General features: G+C 39.2%; 1 protein-coding gene across 2 annotated transcripts; it reads right to left on the bottom strand.

The window, feature by feature from the left end:
* Positions 1-1,350: 1,350 nt before the first annotated feature.
* Positions 1,351-21,549, bottom strand: LOC139642432 (uncharacterized). 2 transcript variants are annotated; one of them, XM_071517252.1, is made up of 6 exons: positions 21,373-21,549; positions 19,436-19,774; positions 17,758-17,926; positions 14,546-14,600; positions 5,512-5,727; positions 1,351-2,271 (listed from the first exon to the last, which is right to left on the bottom strand). In XM_071517252.1, exons 1-6 carry the CDS (start codon positions 21,425-21,427, stop codon positions 2,056-2,058), a joined length of 1,050 nt encoding a protein of 349 aa, XP_071373353.1. In that variant the 5' UTR covers positions 21,428-21,549; the 3' UTR covers positions 1,351-2,055. The 2 variants fall into 2 exon arrangements, with proteins under 2 accessions (XP_071373353.1, XP_071373354.1); XM_071517253.1 differs by having other exon boundaries at positions 1,351-2,244.
* Between the last annotated feature and the right edge of the window lie 165 nt (positions 21,550-21,714).

Below are 21,714 nucleotides of genomic sequence, written 5' to 3'. Positions count from 1 at the left end.
ACAATGACAAGTGCAGAAGTTGGTTGCAAGTTTACTAGTTAAACACGCTTCATAGATTCCGCCATTATGAGAATTGTTTTTTCAGGAATGGGAGGGGGTGAGGGCCGCTTTTAAACAGCGAGGAGGAGACAAGCTAGTTTTACAAAAATGAAAAGCTATTGAAAGTCCCGGGAGGAGCTTCATCCGGAGCGAAATTTGATTTAGAAAAGAGGTGAAAACTGCAACACAGCTGGCCCGCGTGTGTGGATATTGGTTTATATCATGTAATCTCCACACAGCACACATTAGTTTCAGGACTGGTTATAAGGTCTGATATCGCAGAGGACTGCCTTTTCTAATGGCCATCTATGGACAAAATGCTTTTTTTATGGCAAAGTCACATCTGCAAGCAATTCACTAAGTGGCTGATTTGCCTCCATTTATTTTCTATGAGAAGCGATTGATCACTGTGTGCTGAATGTTGGGAAAGCTTGAAATGCAAACTGAGCTCGCGAGGCGGTGAAAAAGTTGAGCTCGAGTCAATAAAATGCAAATGAATGCGATAGTCACAGCATGACAACCAATGACATTTGGAGAAACAAGGCAGAAGTAGGATATATACAGCCAGGAAGGAAATAACTAGATTGTCACTGAATCATGGTGGAAGAGAAAAAACAGGCAGCCGCATAGACAGGGCGACAGCAACATGCCATGCAGAGTCATTGCTTGTTAATGTGGCTCTGCCATTAGAATAAACCCTAACCTTATCCAATGTTGGCCACCATGTCAAATTGGTAGCAAAGCTTCGACCCAACCCATGGGGGCTGGGTGGCACACAATGTAAAATGCAGTGTGGAGGCCAGTAGAGGCTAGTGTTAACAGGGGAGCGTATCTCTGTTCCCAGGGTCCTATGTTCCCAGGGTCCTATGTTCCCAGGGTCCTATGTTCCCAAGGTCCTATGTTCCCAGGGTCCTATGTTCCCAAGGTCCTATGTTCCCAAGATCCTATGTTCCCAGGGTCCTATGTTCTGTTAACACACATTAACCCTCCTATTGTGGTCTGGTCAAATTTGACCAGTTTAAAGTAAAAATATTTCATAAATATTATCCAGTTTTTTTATTGGAACAAGCCTTCAAAACAGCTACATAAACACAACAAAACCAATGGTTATCATTTTATTTGATTTTGAAGGTCTCTACCCATAACCCTAAACCCTAACCCTAGAACTGGGGAACATAGGACCCTTTGTCATGTTCCCATTATGTGCCATATATATCTGAGGAACATAGGATCCTGGGAACATAGGACCCGGGGAACATAGGAATGACTCCTGTTAACAGTAATTATACTAACATCTCCAAATGAATGTGTTAATGATTTATTGATGGTAAAATGATACACATAGTACCTTAAAGCAAAGGTGTCCTGTAAAATATACCACAGTTTTCATATACTCTCATATTTTTACATACATTTTTTTCATACATTTCGACTTAGCATGTTCTAGTGAAATTGTCAGTTGTGTATATTTACATATCATAACCCTCATTTTACTATGTTTCTATTTATATTTCCCCACAGGGATCAATATATTATGTCTTCCCAGCAAACATTTGATGGTGCAGGGGGTGGCCAAGTTTGATGTCAACCCAAATGGGCACAACATTTTCACAATATAACACAATGGCACAGTAAAAAATTCACATTAAAACAGCTTTGGAAAACTCTTGAACTGATATCAAGAAGGTACTTATGTCCTGATATCACAAAACTATGGATGTTGTCTCAGCTTTCATTTTGTCGTTATATTTACACAGATTTTCAATGTTGGTGTAGGTGTCATAACATCTATTCAATGTCTAAATGTTTGCTGGGTTATAATAATGTACAACAAAATATATATTTTGCATTATTTACAGGTACAGAAAAAAATGTTGTTTGTTGTCAAGCTTTGGGGGCTGAATGTCAGTTCAGTAGAGGTCTAAAAGGAGGGGACTCAAGCTGTGGTATTGCTGCCTTTACGTTTTCTCTGCTTGGTCCGACTCTGATTTGGAGTCAGGGAGGGTCACAACAGGTTCAGACAGATGGGTGGTTCAGGGACTCCGGCTGCGATAGAGCTGGGTTGGGCTCAGGGTTGTGATCAGGGTTAGGGGAGGACTGAACGTGGTTGGAAAGGTGTTGTGGGAGGTCAGAATCATGGACAAACTGTGTGGCAGGATCAGGCTGGGGTGTCTCTGGGCCGGACTCTGCAGGCACCTCCCTCACCTGGGTAGGACCAAGGAGAGAGTACACCTGGTCAGGATGACAAGGATAATGATGTTTATCAGAGAAAAACGTTTTCTGTTTTGATATTCCTGTAAAAATCATGAAAGATTCCAAGTATATTATTTTAAAGGTGCTTCATGAAGCATTTTTATCCATAAATACAAAAGTGCAAAAAAAATCTCCAAATCTCAACATTTTTTTACCTATAATTTCTTATAATTTCATATAATTTCTTGAGGCTGATATGATGGATGTGGAGCAATATTTTGGTCAAATGTTGCACATTTGTTAATACAGCTGACACCAGGTCCTTTCCATTGACTTCAGAGTGGTGCAGGATGGATACTACCGCAGAATACTCAAACATTGTGTTGAATATGTGTGAGTTGAATATGTGTGTGTTTAATATATACGTGTTGAATGCTCCAAGACGAAATCTGGACATATGTTAAAAAATTTTTTGAGAAAATGAAAAAATGTTTTCCTCTGAAGTAGTCCCTTTTGAAACAAGGGGGAACAAGGAATACTTTTGTAACTCACATTTTATGTTTATCAAAGTTATCAGATTTGTAGAATTGTCATTCAAATGTGATGGAATAGAAGACTCTGGATATATCTTAAATAAATAAAAAAAATCTGAATAAATGCAATTTGAAATCTTTTTGTGGTACTGGAAAATGTACAAAAAAAATCAAAACCGAGAGTCATACCTAGCAACAGGGTCAACCACATCTCCTTCTTGTCCATTCCTTGTTCAGAGTTGCTCTGAGAACTGTCCTAAATCACTCTTAAGCTAGGACTCCTTGCACTACTCGTTACTGAAAAAAGTAATCACATACCGCCCATCACTGCCCACGGATTAGTAAACCATGCCAGTGGATTGGTAAACCGTGTCCATTGATTGGTAAACCATGCCCATGAATTAGTAAACCGCACGCACAGATTTGTATTATGTACATTGTACCGCTTGGCATAGGGCTGGGCGATAATTCAATATTATCGTTTATCGTCTTTCAGTGGAATCATATCGTGATGATATGAAGATATTTGAATATCGTGACACACATTTCTGCTGTCTGAATTGATGATGACAAGCAAATTTTACTTAAAAACTCTGATAAAATGAGATATGGTAGGAATATTATTTGAATATTTCTGTTTTGTTTGACATCACACCTAACATCACCATTCGGTTCAATGAGATGAACATTAATTTGATTATTTAACGTGATTTTGCATACATGAACCATATCATGATATACTGTATACTGATATCGAGAAAAATCCTTATGATTATCGTGATATTGATTTCAACCATATCGCCCAGCCCTAGCTTGGCATACATAAATTGAGCCATAATAACCATTACACACCACTTGGCGTACATATAGTGAGCTATAATAGTCATTAGGCACCTAGGCCTATATATTGTGAACCATAATTGCCCCATTGATTGATTACATGAGTAGGTCTAATTTATGATCCGATGCGCATTCTCCTTATTGGCAAATTACTGTATGATTTGGTGTCAGTGTGAAATCTATTTACTCGCTACAAATCATGCTTGTAGAAAAAGCATGTTAATTAAGACATGTTACATCTATAAATGTCATATGCAACTCTATGGCCACTGCAGTGTGCTGAAAAGATTAAGGCTCCAAATAAGTTGCCCAAAGTTCAATGCCCCAACCTATAATGTACAAATTACTAATCCATGTGCATGGATTCCTAATCCGCGGGAAGTACACATGCCTTCATTAAAATTATTGCAGATGTTGTTTAGCGAATGCATCTGAATTCTATTGAGATCAGTTTTGGGATTGGGTTTGAGGGGTAGTTATACTGGAATGGAAGGGAAAACCTTCGGGTAGTCTTCTGTGTTGCTTGAGAATGCTTTTTGGTACTGGTGTAATGTCATGCCGATGAGTGCTAGGCAGCTATTAATTTCTTGACAGCATTCAGGATAAACAGAGAACATGACGTTGCGTTAAACACCGAAAGCAACTATGAACTCACTATAGACAAGTTTCTGGCCAAATGGAGACTGGCGATTTGAGCACAGCAGCGATGTCTTGGGAACTTGTAATCTTCTTACTACACTCCAGGGATGGCAGAATAATACTACGTAACTATATTAAGATCCCTTACCTGGAGAATTTGAGATTTCAATCTGGGGGAGAATGTTAGCTTACCTTGCGAGGCAGCTGGATTCGCGAGATCACGATCACACGAGAATCCATCTTGCCAGGCTTCAAGTTATGCGTTTGTGGCCGAACCACAGTGGTTCGGACCAATCAGCGTCCTATGAGGGCAGCTGGGGGCGTGGCTTAGGTGTGGCGACAGCGAGAAATGACTGTTCATTCTCAACAATGGCGGCTCCTAAAGAGGCTAGCATAGATGCTGCTATAACATTAGTTATTTCTGAACTGGAGAGTATTTCTTCATTGAAAGAAGAGCAAAGAACGGCACTGATTGGTCCGAACCACTGTGGTTCGGCCACAAATGCATAACTTGAAGCCTGGCAAGATGGATTCTCGCGTGATCGTGATCTCGCGAATCCAGCTGCCTCGCAAGGTTAGTAAGAGTGCCCTTTTCCTTACAAAGACGGCAAGAATCATCTACCGACATGCTAACTACATAGTTTGTTGTTGTCTTTCCTCTTCGGCGCTGTCCTACTACGTCATATGGTTCGTTGATCTGATTGGTTGAAGTTAGCCCGTGATAGACAGTGATAGACAGATGGTTCATCCAATCACCTGCCAAGTATTTTTTGAAAGTGCCTGCCCTTTTCCAAACAGTTTCCAAGGACGACTTCCCAGATGGTTCTGTGTAACAAACCATCTGGCGCGTCAGATTAAATGTTAGCAGCCAGGGGAATGGAAGGCCTACTGAGCGCAGGAGTTGGAACGACTAAAGCCAGGGAATTCTGCAGGGAGGGCTGATCTGAGATCTGAGTTGGGATCTGAGCTGCATCGGACTATATTTCATCAGCCAAACGGTCCACGATATGGGCACTCCTGCCAGTAGAGACTGCTTCCACTGTAGCCTCTACTTGCAAATTTGATCCCTCTAAGGGGAGATTATCCTCGGATTCGGACACATTCGGACACGGAAAATGAGACAGCATGAATGGAACTACTGAGATATGGGCAGTATTAGGTAGTCCTGATTGAGCTCACACATGAGCTTCATTAGAGGGTGAAAAGTTCAAGTTCATTCGACAGACAAACCAACACACACACACAAACGGCTTCATTGAAACAGTACCTTCGGTGGGATTTCCTGTTGCAGCGTTGCAGGAGCCCTGGCCCTGGCGGTGCCTTGGTAGGCCTTCCATATCCTGCCATAGAGTAGGTCCAGCTTGATCTTAGCATACAGCCTGGAGGGGTCAAAGCCCATCTGCTGAGGCTGAGGCTGAGGCTGAGGCTGGGGTAGATGGACAGCAGGGGGGTGTTGATTCTGAGAAGGGGTATTTGTGCTTTCCTGAAGGGACAGAGGGAAGTGACATCTGTGATATTAGCTTGATATACAGTATGTGTAACAACAGCCCTTAAAGGAAAAATCCACCTTCAGCTGTAAGTTGTAAGTAATTTAGCCTACTTTTTTGGTATACTCACTTTCCTTCAACCAGGGACTGCCCATTGTTCTGACGGCCCACTATCCCGAAACCCCAATAGTCCAAAAAATGTCCACCCATTGGACCGAAAGCCCATTTGTCCAACAGCCCGTTATCCCGGAGGTGGCTGGGTTGAGGCATGGGGTCACTGAGGTTAGGGTTAGAGCAAGCTTACGGTCAAGGCTGTCAGAAGCCACAGTTGTGGATGGAGGGTTAGGGTTTAGGGTTAGAGTTTTCGGACTATTGGGGTTTCGGAATAACGGGCCGTCGGAACAATGGCATGGCACCCTTCAACCTGCCTCATCTACTTCTCATTCAGTTAGTGATTTCCTACATTTCCCAGAATAACTTTAGTCCCTTAGTCAAAACGCAACATGTCTTGTGGCTGCATTGCATTCTGGTCTACTGTCGGTGGTGAACTTGGTATCGCCGCCTCTTGTACGATGGATTTCTCCTTGTATGATTGTTGAACGTCGATGCAAAATGGTGGCTCCAGGAAAATGCCCTTGCTCTTTGTTCCTGACACCTGACATTTACTGTTGATGTTTTAGATAGCTGAAACATTTTGTTCTGCGGTCAAACTCAATTGTACCTGCTGGAAGTATCTCAACATGTTGTCTATGTTTGGCCAATTATCCACAGGAATGAGAAAAACGCACCATCAAAAAAGAAAATGGAAACAGAAATGCATGTTACATTGCAGGGCTGGGCGATGTATGGTAGGAATATTATTTGAAAATTTCAGTTTTGTTTGACACCACACCTAACATCACCATTTGGTTCAATAAGATGAACATTCATTTGATTATTTAATGTGATTTTGCATATGTGAGCCATATTGTGATATATATTGATATCGAGAAAAATCCATATGATTATCATGATATTGATTTCAACCATATCGCCCAGCCCTAGTACATTGCCAATAGCTGTTTTTGTTATTCAAATATTTTTGTTAAGTTTTACAGCTGTTATTCAACACTTAAACACAAGTAACGATCAATTAACATTAGACAGTTTGCTCACATAAACACCCTTGTACCTATACCCATCCCCAAAAGCTGTTTTTAACAGTGTAAGGGGATGATCACACAAAGACGTGTCACTATAAATGCAACAACTGCAAAACCATTGTTTTCCTATGGTATGGTGCGCCTGGTGTGCGCTCCTCACTTTCCGTTTTTCTGGTGGTTTTCAGGCATGCATAAAAGTTACAATATTTTTTACGTTTTGGGTAACTTGGGCCTTGTAACACCGCATTATGTAATAACAACGCATTATGTAATAACACCGCATTATGTAATAACTCGACAAAATGTAATACATTTTCACTTCATTATGTGGCCTAATAACACCCACATTTTGTAATAATCTGCTGCATTTTGTAATACACAGCCTGAACGCAATATGTAATAAATTTCCCCGCATTTTGTAATAAATTATTACATATTGCGGTGGTTATTACAAAATACGGGAGTTGCACTTTTTTTTTGATGAAAATGTAATAATATGGTGCATTATGTAATAACCAACCAAAATGGATGTCTTCATTCATAAAAATTGTTATAACATTATAACAACAATGTTTATTTTATGCTTTCTAGCATGAATCATACTGACTCAAAATTAATTTTAAAAAGATACTGTTAGTTCAGTAGATTAGTATATTTCATTGGTCAAAACTACATTAAGTGTCACTGTATTCCTTAGCTTAATAGAAACTGTACTTGAGCGTTCATAGAGACATAGAAACTGCACGACACTGAGTGTTATATTGACACAAACATCTAAGTACAGGTACACACAAATGTCAGGAGACACACACACACACACACACACACACACACACACACCACAATATGTAATAATTTTTTACAAAATGTGGGGAAATTTATTACATATTGCGTTCAAGCTATGTATTACAAAATGCGGCAGATTATTACAAAATGCGGGTGTTATTACTTAATGAAGTGAAAATGTATTACATTTTGTCGTGTTATTACATAATGCGTTGTTACAGGCATACATAAAAGTTACAGTATTTTTAACGTTTTGGGTAACTTGGGCCAGGCAGCCAGTCACATCAAGCAAAAGGTGCGATGTACTAGTTTACCATTTCCTTCCTGTTTTGATGACGTTTGATGTGGTAGGAACAGTAGAACAATGGATGAAAAGCTCATGCTGTCTTTGAATACGATGAACTATATAACTCAAAGTCCAGAACATGCAAACTCCACGCAGAAAGGACCGGGGCACAGACTCAAACTCTTCTTGCTGTGAAGCGACACCACTAACCGCCACACCGTGCTGCTGCCTGGTGTGTGAGGAAATGAGGAATTCATAGCTCATGTTTGGTATAGGCTGCTGAGTGTGTTTGAGAGAGAAAGAGAAGGCGAGAGAAAAGGGGAGAGCGTTTTTCTTTTTATTTATCACATTCGGCCGCCAGCCCCACTCCCCGGGTGCTCCGAGCCGTTTTGCCCAACGTGGTCTGTAGGCATTTTTGAAGTGGCCGCACCTATAGCAACAGTTCTCTGTGTGATCGCCTGCTATAAGGGTGGATTTTTTTTCTAATTTTACATATTTCCCTAAAATCAACAACAAGGGGAATGTTTCCAAAAAAGTGTGCCAATACAAAGGATTTCATCCCTTCTCACACCTTCATTTGCTTTATTTGGAATAAATTCACAAGCCCACCGCTGCTCAGCCCAAAACAGAACTACTGCTATTACTATTGGTGTATGGTGTATGTGTATTGGTGTATTGTGGTATGTGTATTGTGGTATGTGTATTTTATTGTATTTCCATATCTGTAGTGTACTGTGGTTTTATGATACTGAAAGCTGTATATTTTAATTACAATGTACACATGTAAAAGCCCAACTAGGGATCGTCCCTATCAAATAAAATTCAAAATAAAATAAATAAAAAATAAAATAAAACACACCAGTGAGCCACAGCACCACTATTGATCTTTACATTTCTGTATAGGTTGTTGTAAGTCATAGCCGATTCCTGCTGTCTTTGCCTTTAACTATGTGAGAGAAAGTGTGGTGATAGCTTACAGTAAATGCCAAACCACAATACAAATCCTGTGTAAGATTTCAGTTCAGCTAAAAAGTAAAAGCTGCTGAGACAAGCTGAGACTCATGTTGAATGTAGATCTTATCGGCCATTTCTGCCTGTCCTTGCTTAGTGATATTACAAGCAATTAAAAGGGCCTGTAACAGCGCGTAATAACTATAATGTAATAACTCGACAAAATGTAATAAATTTTCACTTCATTATAACACCTGCATTTTGTAATAATCTGACGGATTTTGTAATACACACCTTGAACGCAATATGTAATAAATTTCCCCGCATTTTGTAAAAACTTTTTACATATTGCGGTGTGTGTGTGTGTGTGTGTGTGTGTGTGTGTGTCTCCTGACATTTGTGTGTACCTGTACTTAGATGTTTGTGTCAGTATAACACTCAGTGTCGTGCAGTTTCTATGTCTCTATGAACCCTCAAGTACAGTTTCTATTATTAAGCTAAGGAATACAGTGACACTTAATGTAGTTTTGACCAATGAAAGATACTAATCTACTGAACTAACAGTATCTTTTTAAAATGAATTTTGAGTCAGTATGATTCATGCTAGAATGCATAAAATAAACATTGTTGTTATAATGTTATGACGATTTTTATGAATGAAGACATCCATTTTGATGATTACATAATGCACCATATTATTCAATTTTCATCATAAAAAGTGCAACTCCCGTATATGTGAAAAGCACTCACTCTCTCTCTCTCTAAAATGTGTGTACAATGTGTGACCATCAGAGCTGAAAACCTTAGATTGGTGTCAAAACCTGTACCTGTAATTGTTTTCCCACCATGTCAGTGTGAGAAAATGCAGAGGGCTAAAGCCTGTAAACCACAGCTCAGCTACAGGAAACCACGCTGCTGAGAGGCTGACTGACAGAGCAGCCCGGTGAGACGAGGCCATTCAGCCAACACACATAAATGGTAAATGGCATTAAAGGAAATAAAAACAAACTTGAAAAGACTGGTATCAGATTCACCACCACTGTGTACTGTATGTTTAAAGGACAGGACACGCTTTGCATTGTCTCAAAAGCTGTTATTCTATCTTGTTGCAAAATAACTTGATGAAAGAGCTTATGTGTCAAAAAAAAAAAATCATTGTAAAAAAAAATCAGTGTTGACAAATCAGATGCATGCATTTGGACAAGGGGCCCTATTTCAATAAGTGTGCTATGTAAAGTGTTTTTTCACTGTGTTTCATTTGATAACACGAGGCTTGACAACAGCACTGACTTGCAATCCAATTGTGCACATCTGTATTTTAACACTAGAAAAGCCAATGGATTTTGGGGTCTAAGAGAAGGACAATAAGCTGTCTACCAAAGGGGGAAAATAGATTCTATTTCCATGCGTGATTTTGAATATCTACAACATCTACAATTTGTCTTTTCCAATGAGACAGGATGTGAATCTGATCGCTCAGTCCGTTATTTCTGTTGTCTTTCACCAAGATATGGTTGATGTGTTAACACGTTTGCTTCATGATGACACAAAATCTGTTCACACTAGATCAGTGGTTCTCAACGTGGGGTCCGGGGACCACCAGGGATCCTGGGGGGGTTCCAGGGGGTCCCCAGCAAATTGATGAATTGTTAAACTTCACCATTATTTCATTTACAAGAATTGAACACAATTAGAGAATGTAGAATAATGACTGTTTTGATCATAGTTTCTCTGTTATCTCTCTACCTACAGTATAGATAGTCATGGAATTCTGGACAAAATCATATCTGACAATAAAAATATTCTCAGATTTGAGTCCGAGAGACAAAATCTCATCAAATGGGGGTCCGTTGCTCTAATATGTACTACATTTGGGGTCCTTGATATAAAAAAGGTTGAGAATCACTGCACTGTATGGGAGGGGGTCTCTGTGTTACCTCTATTTACCTTAACAGAGGAATTCAAACCTATGAAGTGAGACTGAAGTTGATTCCAAGACACAGCATTAAAGGAATAGTTCACCCAAAAATGAAAATTCTGTCATCATCTACTCACCCTCACGCCAGTTGAAACTAGGCATGGGACGGTTTCCGGTTTCAAGGTATACCGCGGTTTGAAAAAGTCACGGTTAAAATGACTATTCTCAAAGAGAGAAAGTGCAGGGAATCCCCCAGGTGGGGTGCAGACTGCAGAGGAACACGCCCCTCCCCCCTCAGCACTCAGCAGGCAGTCAGCTGTGTTTACAACCCGTGTGTAACGTATAATGGCCGAGGGAGGTGAATCCCCGAACTTTTCCCCCCGTCGAAAAAGACTAAGTCGGCTGTATGGGAATATTTCGGTTATCGAAAAAACACAGACGGCCACGGCTTAGAGGAGGAAGGTCACCCAACATGCTGCCACCCATCGCTCTTTGCCAAATTCAAGGTAACGTTGTCTTGAAATTAACTTCAGCGTGCATCGGACAGAAACCATTTTCCACCGGCATGTTCGAGGAGTCGTTCATGGTCATGGGACTAGGGAGTTCCCGTGCCTAGCTAGCTAGCTCACATTAGTGAAATAAATACTCTAGGCTAGCTACCGAGGCAGATAACATGGCTAATTAGCTAGCTAACATCAGCTAGTTTTTTTCCCCCCCTAACGTTACTTCACTGAGCGAACGTCTTGCTCAGGGCAAACCATTGAATTTTGTCGGAATTAATTCAAAGCAAAATGCCACAGAGCCAGCAGGTCGTTTAACAAAACGTATTGCGCTGAAGACATGAACATAATGACCATGAAAGACTCCTCCAACCTGCTGGTGGAAAATGAGCCACAAACTGTGGCTATGTGGAGACAGAGAGAGAGAGAGAGTGTGTGTGTGTGTTATACAGAGAGAGAGAGCGTGTGTGTGTGTGTGTGTGTGTGAGAGAGAGAGAGAGAGAGAGAGAGAGAGAGCGCATCAACATTGAAACAATCAATATTATGTGTCCACCCCATTTTACAAAAGATAAGCAATTATTTGTGATTTTTTTTTTTACCCAGAGATTTTACAATAACACATTTTAGAGGTGCGCAATACCGCGATACTGTGAAACCGTGGTATTTTTGCCTAAGGTTATCATACCGTCAAAATATCATACCGGCCCATGCCTAGTTGAGACAGGTGAAGTTTGTCCATATAACACACAGGGAGGCTGCAGCACAACTCCATAGCAGCCTTCTCCAAAACAACTGAAGTCAGTGGGGACCAGTTCTTCAGAGTTCCAAAAAGACCTACAGTATATTTACACCATCATTTAGTGCAAATCTGAACTACAGCTGATTGATTTGCAACAAATAATGGTGTATAGGTCTTTCTATTCACAGTGTGATTGATTGGCTGTTTTTGTTTTGGAGCTCTAAAGAACAGGTCCCCATTGACTTCAGTTGTTTTGGAGAAGGCTGCTACCAAGTTGTGCTGCAGCCTCCCTGTGTGTTATATGGACTAACAAATTTCACCTGTGATTCATTTGGCATGAGGGGGAGGAGATGATGACAGAATTTTCATTTTCGGGTGAACTATTCCTTTAAGAAATGCAACGCCTACTCTACCATCTGGGTGGAAATGGACCCTAAAGAATCAGTTCAGCAAAACCAAAGGGCAAGGGCAACAGGTTGGTGGTCTGGTCCCTCGGTCTTGATCGGGCTGGGCTTATAGCATTAGGACTGCTGACAGGCTGATGCATGCTCAAGCTGCAGTAAAATTAAAGGTCACACTGACCTTTAAAGGTGGGCTTATTGAAGTCTAATGCATTTTTGCCTTAAATTTAATACAGCAATCCTGTTTTTTCTCAAAGCAGCTGCTAGTATACTCAGCAATGCGGTGAGCTAGGTTTCTATATCGGTGTTCAACCAACAGGTCTCTGATGTCACAATTTCTCTGATCTGTGGCAAGACTCAGTGAACAGTGTTATTTTCCATTGCCATAGATCTAAAAGCAATGTAAGCAGAAACCATAAAATAGAGGTGCACCGAAAGTATTTGCTGTATGGGAATTGTGGTCGAGTTTGGCCCATTGTTCACCTTACACAATATTTGACAAGAGGATTGATATATGTGGTATACATGAATATTGGTATTGATGTATTGATTGATTTATTCATGCAGCGTATGTTGGGCCCCCTCCCGCCTGGTGATTATATAAGTAACTTATAAATCCACTACATTATCATACTGATGTGCCTCCATCTTCATCACTGCTTTCTAAGATTGCCCAAGACTTCTTCTATTGTATGCTTTCTTTTTTTTTTAGTTTTTGCACATTTAAATGTAAATGTGTAATAATTTTTTTACTGTTCTATCCTTTTATGGGTCGTGTATCTCTGTTTTCTCTCTGGTCGCTCTCTCTGTTGCACTTGTAGAGCACCTAGAGACTCTTCATCGGAGCATGTGTCTGCCTGTGGATGACTGACATGCAATGTTCAAGTACTGCCGGAAAGTCTGAAATCCCAGCTTTCGATTGCAAACAAGCACAGTTCCTGCATTAGAGATCGAGTTAGATCCATTTATATTTACTGACCAACTTTTGATTTGATATTGTGCCTCTGTATGGGAAACACTGCATCTCACAGTCAAATACGCCCTCTAGAGGCCATCTGACGAAGTGCATCATCTCACTAAGCGTTACATGACTGACTGACTGACTGACTGACTGCCTGACTGACTGACTGACTGACTGACTGACTGACCTGAATTTGCCTCGTGATGCACTCAGCCGCGGCGTGGGAAAAAATTTGATTTGTGTTATCATAAACTCGAATTCATTATAAATTCAAATTTTACTAAAAAAGCATGGCCTGTTGATAATAAAGGGGTGACTCTAATTAGCTACAGAAATTGTGTTGGTCCATCTTAACATCATGGGTGCAAACTTTCACTCTTAAGTTAAAAACTTTAATGTTTTCTAGACTATACTGCTAAGCTATATCGCAACATTAACACTGTGCAGAATTACTCTGTATCAAGTTCTGTATTAATGCACTTTTACAGGCGGCACTGTCTACAATGGAAGTGCACCGATAGTATATACATTCTCTTATTATTCATTAATTTCTACTGAATTAAATTACAATGAAATAAAACTATTTATAATTTTTTTGGGGACCCCATGGAACCCCCTCAAGTACCCCTGGAGCCCACTTTGAGAACCACTGTTCTAGCCTTTGTTCTGTAGTCTATTTTCTATCTTATCATTATTTGTCATTATCATATTTTATCTGAGGGTTGTTATACAGTGGTCAGTGCATAATGTAACCAAATTAAAAAAATAAATACAATTGCAATTGTTCCCGTAATTGTCTTATAAAAGGTCAATACTGTAAATGGCTGTAAATTGAGTAGCACTGTCATCAGTACTTGTATCAGGTGATATATTTAATGGAGTTCTTGGTACTTGTATCAGTTCTTAAAATTTAGTATGTGTTGAGGACCCATGACCCTTGCTGCCAATAAGAAAATAAGCATTCTATTTTTCATTCCTGAAAAGAATACTCTTTACAGCACATGGTTTCCAGCCAACAACAGTGACATGATCCATGCAGTAACACAACATACATCTCAAACACCTTCTAGATGTGCTGTGCCAGAGGGGAATGTAGATGGATATGGTTTTGTGCTGATGGACATCCTTACCTCAGAGTCAGTGCCACAGTCAGACAGGTAGGTCTGCACCTCATACACCCGCTTCCTGGAAACAGATACAAAGAAGTTAAAGTTAAAGGGATAGTTCAGTTTTGGGGGAATTTTTCTATATTTCCAACTTATCCAGAGTCAGACAAACTTGTGAACTGGAGGTATGGGAATGGTTAGCTTAGCTCAATTCCTGGAAGACTAGGGGATCAAGTAGCAGCTCCTCTCAAAAGTAGTGAAATAGACCTTTAAACTTCTCCAAAGTTGGATGGCTGCTCTAACAAAGCTATACACTGTAACTTACAACTTATAACTAAGTTACTTATAAAGTTGTTAATTTCGACTAATAATAAAGAAATGAGATTATATGAACTTCTTATCAACTTTCTAATTTCCAGATCCTTCCTACTTCCAAATAGTCGAAAAGTAGGAAATTCGAAGTGGGAGGGTCCCAGTTGTTTTGAATGTATGGGTAACACATTACAATAAGGGTACATTAATTAAGGGTTAGTTAATGCTTATTAAGCATTAACTAACCCTTAATTAACAGTTAACTAAAGTGTAATTTACTAATGGTGTTCATGTTAACTAAGGTATTAATTTATACATTATTTAATAGTTTATAAAGATGACTATTAAATAATGTATAAATTAATACCTTAGTTAACATGAACACCATTAGTAAATGATTACCAGACATATTAGTTAACTGTTAATTAAGGGTTAGTTAATGCTTATTAAGCATTAATGTACCCTTATTGTAAAGTGTTACCAATGTACGATTACATTCTGCCTCCAATATCTTTTCACAAGAGTGCAAGCTCAAAACTTTTAGGAGCTATCTCACTAGCCGCATAGCCATCTGTCTTTGCTATCAAAAATAAGTATAGGCTAATCATGTCAGACTTCGAGAAAGGCCAGTATGTTTCAGAGCCATATCTATTTGAGTCGTTGTGTCGGTACCATCTGGGCTCAGCTACCATCTAGGCCTGGGGTCCTGCATGTTATTATAAGCCCACTTGGGTTTCAAACCTCTTTTTTTGTTTTATATTGTCTTTATTGTTTTTCTTTCATGGTGCGAATAAATAAAACCTAAAACCTAAACCATGTGGGCTTGAGTGATTTAGTCCACATTAGGGCCACAGACCCCCATTTGATCATTCTTCTACATTCTCTATTGTGTTAACTTCTTGTAAATGAAATAATGCTGAAGTTTAACAATTCATCCGTTTGCTGGGGACCCTCTCGGACCTACTCAAGGACCCCTGGTGGTCCCCGGACCCCACGTTGAGAACCACTGCACTACACCACAGGCACAAACTGGCCAACTGTTTGCCTGATCAAAATATGATGATAACCGCGTCCCCTGCTTGTCAACACTTTGGTTTTATAAGGCCCGTACGCTATGTTTTCTCAGAATCAGGACACAGAAAGTACAACCACAAGCACAATCTTCCTTGCCATATCTGGGTGGTTGTTCTTTTTTTTTTAAATGTATTTGTAGTTCACACTGCTTTTGTGCATGAAACATTTTCAGTGAAAGCCTATTGTGCAATCAAGAGACTGATGATGATTCATTTCTTCTCATCAAAATAGTAGGATTAGATCTGATAAGCTAGGCTACGCATTCTACTTAAATGTCAGCGAGAAATAACATTCATGATCTGATATTACTCATCTGTTAGTGGTGTAGTGTAGTCCCAGGGAAGAGGCGGGTATGCAGTTTTTTTTTTTATTTATTTTTTTTATTTTTTATTTTTTATTTTTACTTATCCCGCATTAGGAGATTTACTTATATATTATATATTATATACGTATACGCCAAAGCGCCCACACCCTCATTACATTATTTTTTTATTATTTTGTGTCTTTGCTTGTTTTATCCTGCCTACTTTATGTTTGCTTTTTGATCTTATCGTTGCTTATTTGATTATTTTTGTTGGATTACATGACTTTTGTATTTGCTTATAATGCCTATTGAGGTGAGATTCCTTCTATAAGCCTCTAGGGGTTTTCTAAATCTCGCCTGCACAATTTGCTTCTTCTCTTTTGTTGTTGTGTTTTTGCTGCTTTGTTTTATTGTGCAAAATAAATAAATACAAATACTTTTTTAATGTGGCTAATAGTTTGATTACTAACCTTCAAATGCGTCAGCAATCAGAAGGTGACTTCCTACTTTTGAGAGGAGCTGCTACTTGGTCCCATAGACTTCCAGCAATTGAGCTAAGCTAACCGTTCCCATGCCTTCAAACTGCATGCAGAGACATGAAAATGGCATCCACCACTCCGATTAAGTAGGAAAAATATCTAAATCCCCCCAAAACCAAACTATCCCTTTGATCAAATCATTCCCAGTTGTATTATTCAGCTCTCAAGACTGCATTGATACATGCTTCCATTTCATGTGTCCATATTCTTATTTTTCAATCAAGCCAGCTAACACATGAACTAAGACTGTATGGACTATATTACAGGTTAAGAGACACAGAACTCTTTCAGGGCAAAGATAGATATTGAAACTTTGACATGCAAATGCTGGTGCGGAGACAACCCCACAGAGCTCTCTGCTGCAAAGACGAAATGTTTTGCCAGCGCAGCACTCTTGAGGCGACATGACAAATAAAGTGAGTGCAAACTCAAAGGGGTAGGTAGTCTAGCCCAGTGGTTCTCAACGTGGGGTCCGGGGACCACCAGGGGTCCTCAAGGGGCTTCCGGGGGGTCATAGTTGTAATACATTATAATTTCTTTCACTTTACTTAAAGCAAACAATGACCACTTATAGTGACTTATAACCAGCTTGTAATGTATTATATCTGCCTATACCTCAGGAATTTCATTACTTTACTTAAAGCACCCAATGACCACTTAGAGTAACTTATAATCACATTATAATGCATTATAACAGTGATTATAATGCATTATAAAATGATTATAATGTATTACAACTATGAGAATTATAATACACTATGATCCTTGCGAAAAAAATGTCAATGAGTGACCAGCAATTATGAAGTATTATGATACTTGACCTTATAAGTCATTAAAAAATGCTTTATAATGTGTTATGATTATTGTTATAAAGCATTATGAATATTTATGAGTGCTTATAACTATAATTATACAGTGCTATAAGCAGATTATAACGCATTATAAGTATGTTTATAATGCATTATAGACATGGGCGTCATAGAAAGTGTTACCCAATACTGCATTACCTCCAGCAGCAGAACCTGCAGCAGCACCTCCAGCAGTAGTAGAGACAGATGATAATGGAGGTGAGACAGACCAAGCAGCCTCCCACCAGTAAACACCACTGGGCCACAGTCCTCCTTCCCTGTCCCACATCCTGTTCTTCAGTACGGGCACCTGCCTCCTGGGCCTCTGCTGAGGTCACACACACACACGCACACACACACACGCACACACACACACACGCACACGCAATATATTATTTATGAGTACCTTCTACATTCATTCCCTAACCCAAAACCATGAACTTTACCCTCACCAGTACTTTAATAATCAATCATGCAACTTTTTCACATAAATAAATGTCTGTTTTGTAAAGCCACAGTCTACATTAAGTGTCTTTATCATTCCAGTATGTTGGGCCAGTACCTACATTGAGTGCAATACACCAAGGTATCCAAAATCAAGATTAATCAATTAATTTATTCTTAACCCTTAACCCAAATCCTAATCCTAAACTAACTTTAAAGTTACAATCCGCAAATGATGGAATTGCATTTCTTTTCTTTTTTTTTCTTTTTTTTACGAATCACAAACGGTAAAGTTACATGAATTCACAGAGGGTGTGGGAGTTCGCTGAAAACCAAAACAGGTTATTTGCTATTTATCTATTACCTATTACTCCCATGCACTCTGTAAAAACCACAAACAGAACGGGACTGAAATCACTAAATCACTCCAGTTGAAACTTCATTAAAAGACCTCCACTAGTAATCCTAAAAACAATCTGTTTACATTTTGAGGCATATATTTTGTAATTCCTGGTGCACATGAGCACAAATTGAACACAAATCACAGATTGTAGTTTTAACCATACTTATTAAATTATTTTAGGGTGAGCAGCTTTGTTGTTGAATCTGTTCACAAATGTGTTAAATGTACGTTTTCAGGCTATTTTCGTGGCCTCATTCAAATGAATGGGAAGTAAAAATCCGAACGCTACAAACCCGTCTCAGCTGGGGAGTAGTTTATATTCTGGTTTTCACAGTGGTGCCAAATTACCCCCATGTTAAAACTAAATGGAATGTAGCTTTAAGGCAGGGAAACCTGTGGGATATTAAAATAAAATGTCATGTCTGATTTTCCAGACGGTTTCCCTCTGGCTGTCGTCAGGGGAACCTCCATCATATCAGAGATGGGCAACACTTACTGAACAATATCCGATATTTAATAAAAGACCAATATTGGCCCCATATACAGGTCTAACTTCATTCTGCAGGATGCCAGAATACTCTGTCAGACTGGACTATTTGATCAGATGAAGAATAGGTAACACTTTACAATAAGGGTTCATTAATTAAGGGTTAGTTAATGCTTAATAAGCATTAACTAACCCTTAATTAGCAGTTAAATAATGTGTCTGGTAATCATTTACTAATGGTGTTTATGTTAACTAAGGTATTAATTTATACATTATTTAATAGTCATCTTTATAAACTATTGAATAATGTATAAATTAATACCTTAGTTAACATGAACACCATTAGTAAATTACACATTAGTTAACTGTTAATTAAGCATTAACTAACCCTTAACTTAGTGTACCCTTATTGTAAAGTGTTACCGAAGAATAGTATCAAGCATAAGTTCTTAAACTATGGACAAGGAGCATCTATAGCTATGGGTATGAATGGGTTCTGGTACCTGTGGTTTCGGCAACAGTGCACTTCTCCAGCACTCCAGAGGGAAACACGTGGAAGATGCAGCACACTTCCCTGCCCCTCGTCTCCACGTCGCCCCCCTTCAGGTGGATCCGGGAACTGTGCTCCGTGGCGCTACCCTCGATGACCACACTGCCGTTGGAATGTGGATCGATATGGACTCCGAACTGGGGATGGTAGGTGCCCAGTTTGGTGCTGTTGGCTCCTCTGGTCATCACCCAGTTGACCTGGGTGATGCTGTCTTCCCCCGCTAGACAACAGGAGACTGTTAAACTGCCGGCTGATTGCTGGACAGACACTGAAATCTCACTGTCTGCCTTGCCTGTAAACAATAAGGGGAGAAAGTTTGTATATAAGTGTCATGGTAGAACTCTGCCCATGAATATATTGTTTTTCTGTTGAGACTAGAGTGATTTACACACTGGCCTATATATTGTTTACATTTTAAAAGCTACAAAGCAAATTTGGCACAAACGTCCACTTGGACTCAAGGATGAACTGATTAGAATTTGGTGGTCAAAGGTCAAAGGTCACTGTGACCTCACAAAAGACGTTTTTGGCCATAACTCAAGAATTCATACGCTAATTATGACAAAATTTCGCACAAATGTCTAATAGGATCAAATGATGAAGTGATGACATTTTATATCCAAAAGTTCAAAGGTCAACGTCACTGTGACATCATAATGTTTTGCTTACCACTGTAGCTGAGAAAACGATCTTGGGTCATTCTACAAAAACGGTGGAAGTGCTGTCACTTACTTTTGCAGACACCAAAATCCTTTAAGTTGACCTAATAATCACATTAATTATATATGTTCAATAAATAAAGACTGTCCTTGCAATGATAAAACAAAGTTTATTGAAGGAGGCATACAACCGCGAGGCGGTTATTTCGAGTTTATTAGGCAACTTCTTAGTTATATGGAAAGAGGTTATTTCTCTTGATGGATTTATTGATCCATCAAATAAACACATAATTTAAGATTTTCTCCTTTCAACTTGTTTTTAAAGGCCACAAAATAAAACCTCTCTTTCTAAATGGAGATTTTTGACCAGTGACTCCTCGAAAATGATTTTTCTTTTCTGTGGAAAACTGCAAAAGCTAATAAGGAGCAGAATTTGTAAACCCAAAAGAGAGAGGCCTAGGGGAATTTTTTAGATTTTATAAATAGAAACTGTTAGTTTCAGTGAAGAACAGTACAACTGAAGAACAAGAGAATTAGCACACCAGTCATTTCTGGCTAAACTGAACTGTTTTGCACAAATGGTTTCCCTTAGTCAATAAATAATAAACTGCTAATGGATTGGCCCTCTGAAGTCTGCCAATTAAAACAAAAATGATGCAGAAATCTTATTAACAACCCCTCTCCTTTGAATGATAAGAGTTACAGGAATAAATTTGCCCTTTTACTGAGAATAGCAAAACAGAAATACTTCACTAACAAGTTCGGTGAAGCTTCTAACAACAGCAAAACAACATGGAAAGTCATCAGTCAGATGAAGAGATGAAAAGAGCTTCCTAAGCTCTGCCTAAGAAATTGCTGATGACAGAAGTACAGTTATGTAATGCTAAAAAGGAGGGTTATTATTATTACTATGATGTGTACTATGAATTTATATCCTAAATATTTGTCAGACTAAAAATTTGGGTAAACTCTCTTCTGCAGATAAAAAGTAGCTGACCGATGATATTATTAATCTTGTCAATTCAATGACATATAATAAGTATTTTACAAATCTCTATGAAGAATAAGATTCAATTTCAAGCAGTATAAAACACATAAAGACTAGAACTTGTAGGCCCATAAAGAACGTACGCCTAGAGATTTTCAGATGTATAAATAGACTTATATGTGTAGTGTGGAAAATATGACACATCAGCATGATAACAAGATGTCAGGAGAAGGTAAAACCCACCGGTGTGTTTTAGTATGAGGAGCAGGAGATGATAGATGAGCTGCTGTCTCCTCATCTCTGCTGATGACCAGCTACTGTCCAGTCAAATCAACTATTTTCTGCCCCTGATTTTCTTTTTATTTCTTGCCGTATAGTCTCAGATCAGGCTGCCAGGGCTTCTTCCTGCCTCCACTGACATTTCACCATCGCAGAACTGATCTTTCGTCAGTTCGTGTGCGCTGGCGCTCACTTCCCCCACAACAGGAAGCTGAAGGTGAAACGCAGAGCTCACCAAAAATCTCTCATCTTTCTTTTCATCTGAAACGGGCTGGTTCTTGTACTGAAAAGCCACACACACACACA

This window comes from Centroberyx affinis, unplaced genomic scaffold (genome assembly GCF_046629955.1).
Source record: "Centroberyx affinis isolate AG114_WGS23_722 - 3 ecotype Tasmania unplaced genomic scaffold, CSIRO-AGI_Caff_v1 ptg000481l_1, whole genome shotgun sequence".
In the NCBI taxonomy this organism is placed as follows: domain Eukaryota; kingdom Metazoa; phylum Chordata; class Actinopteri; order Beryciformes; family Berycidae; genus Centroberyx; species Centroberyx affinis.
This window is presented reverse-complemented; position numbering and strand designations above follow the sequence as displayed.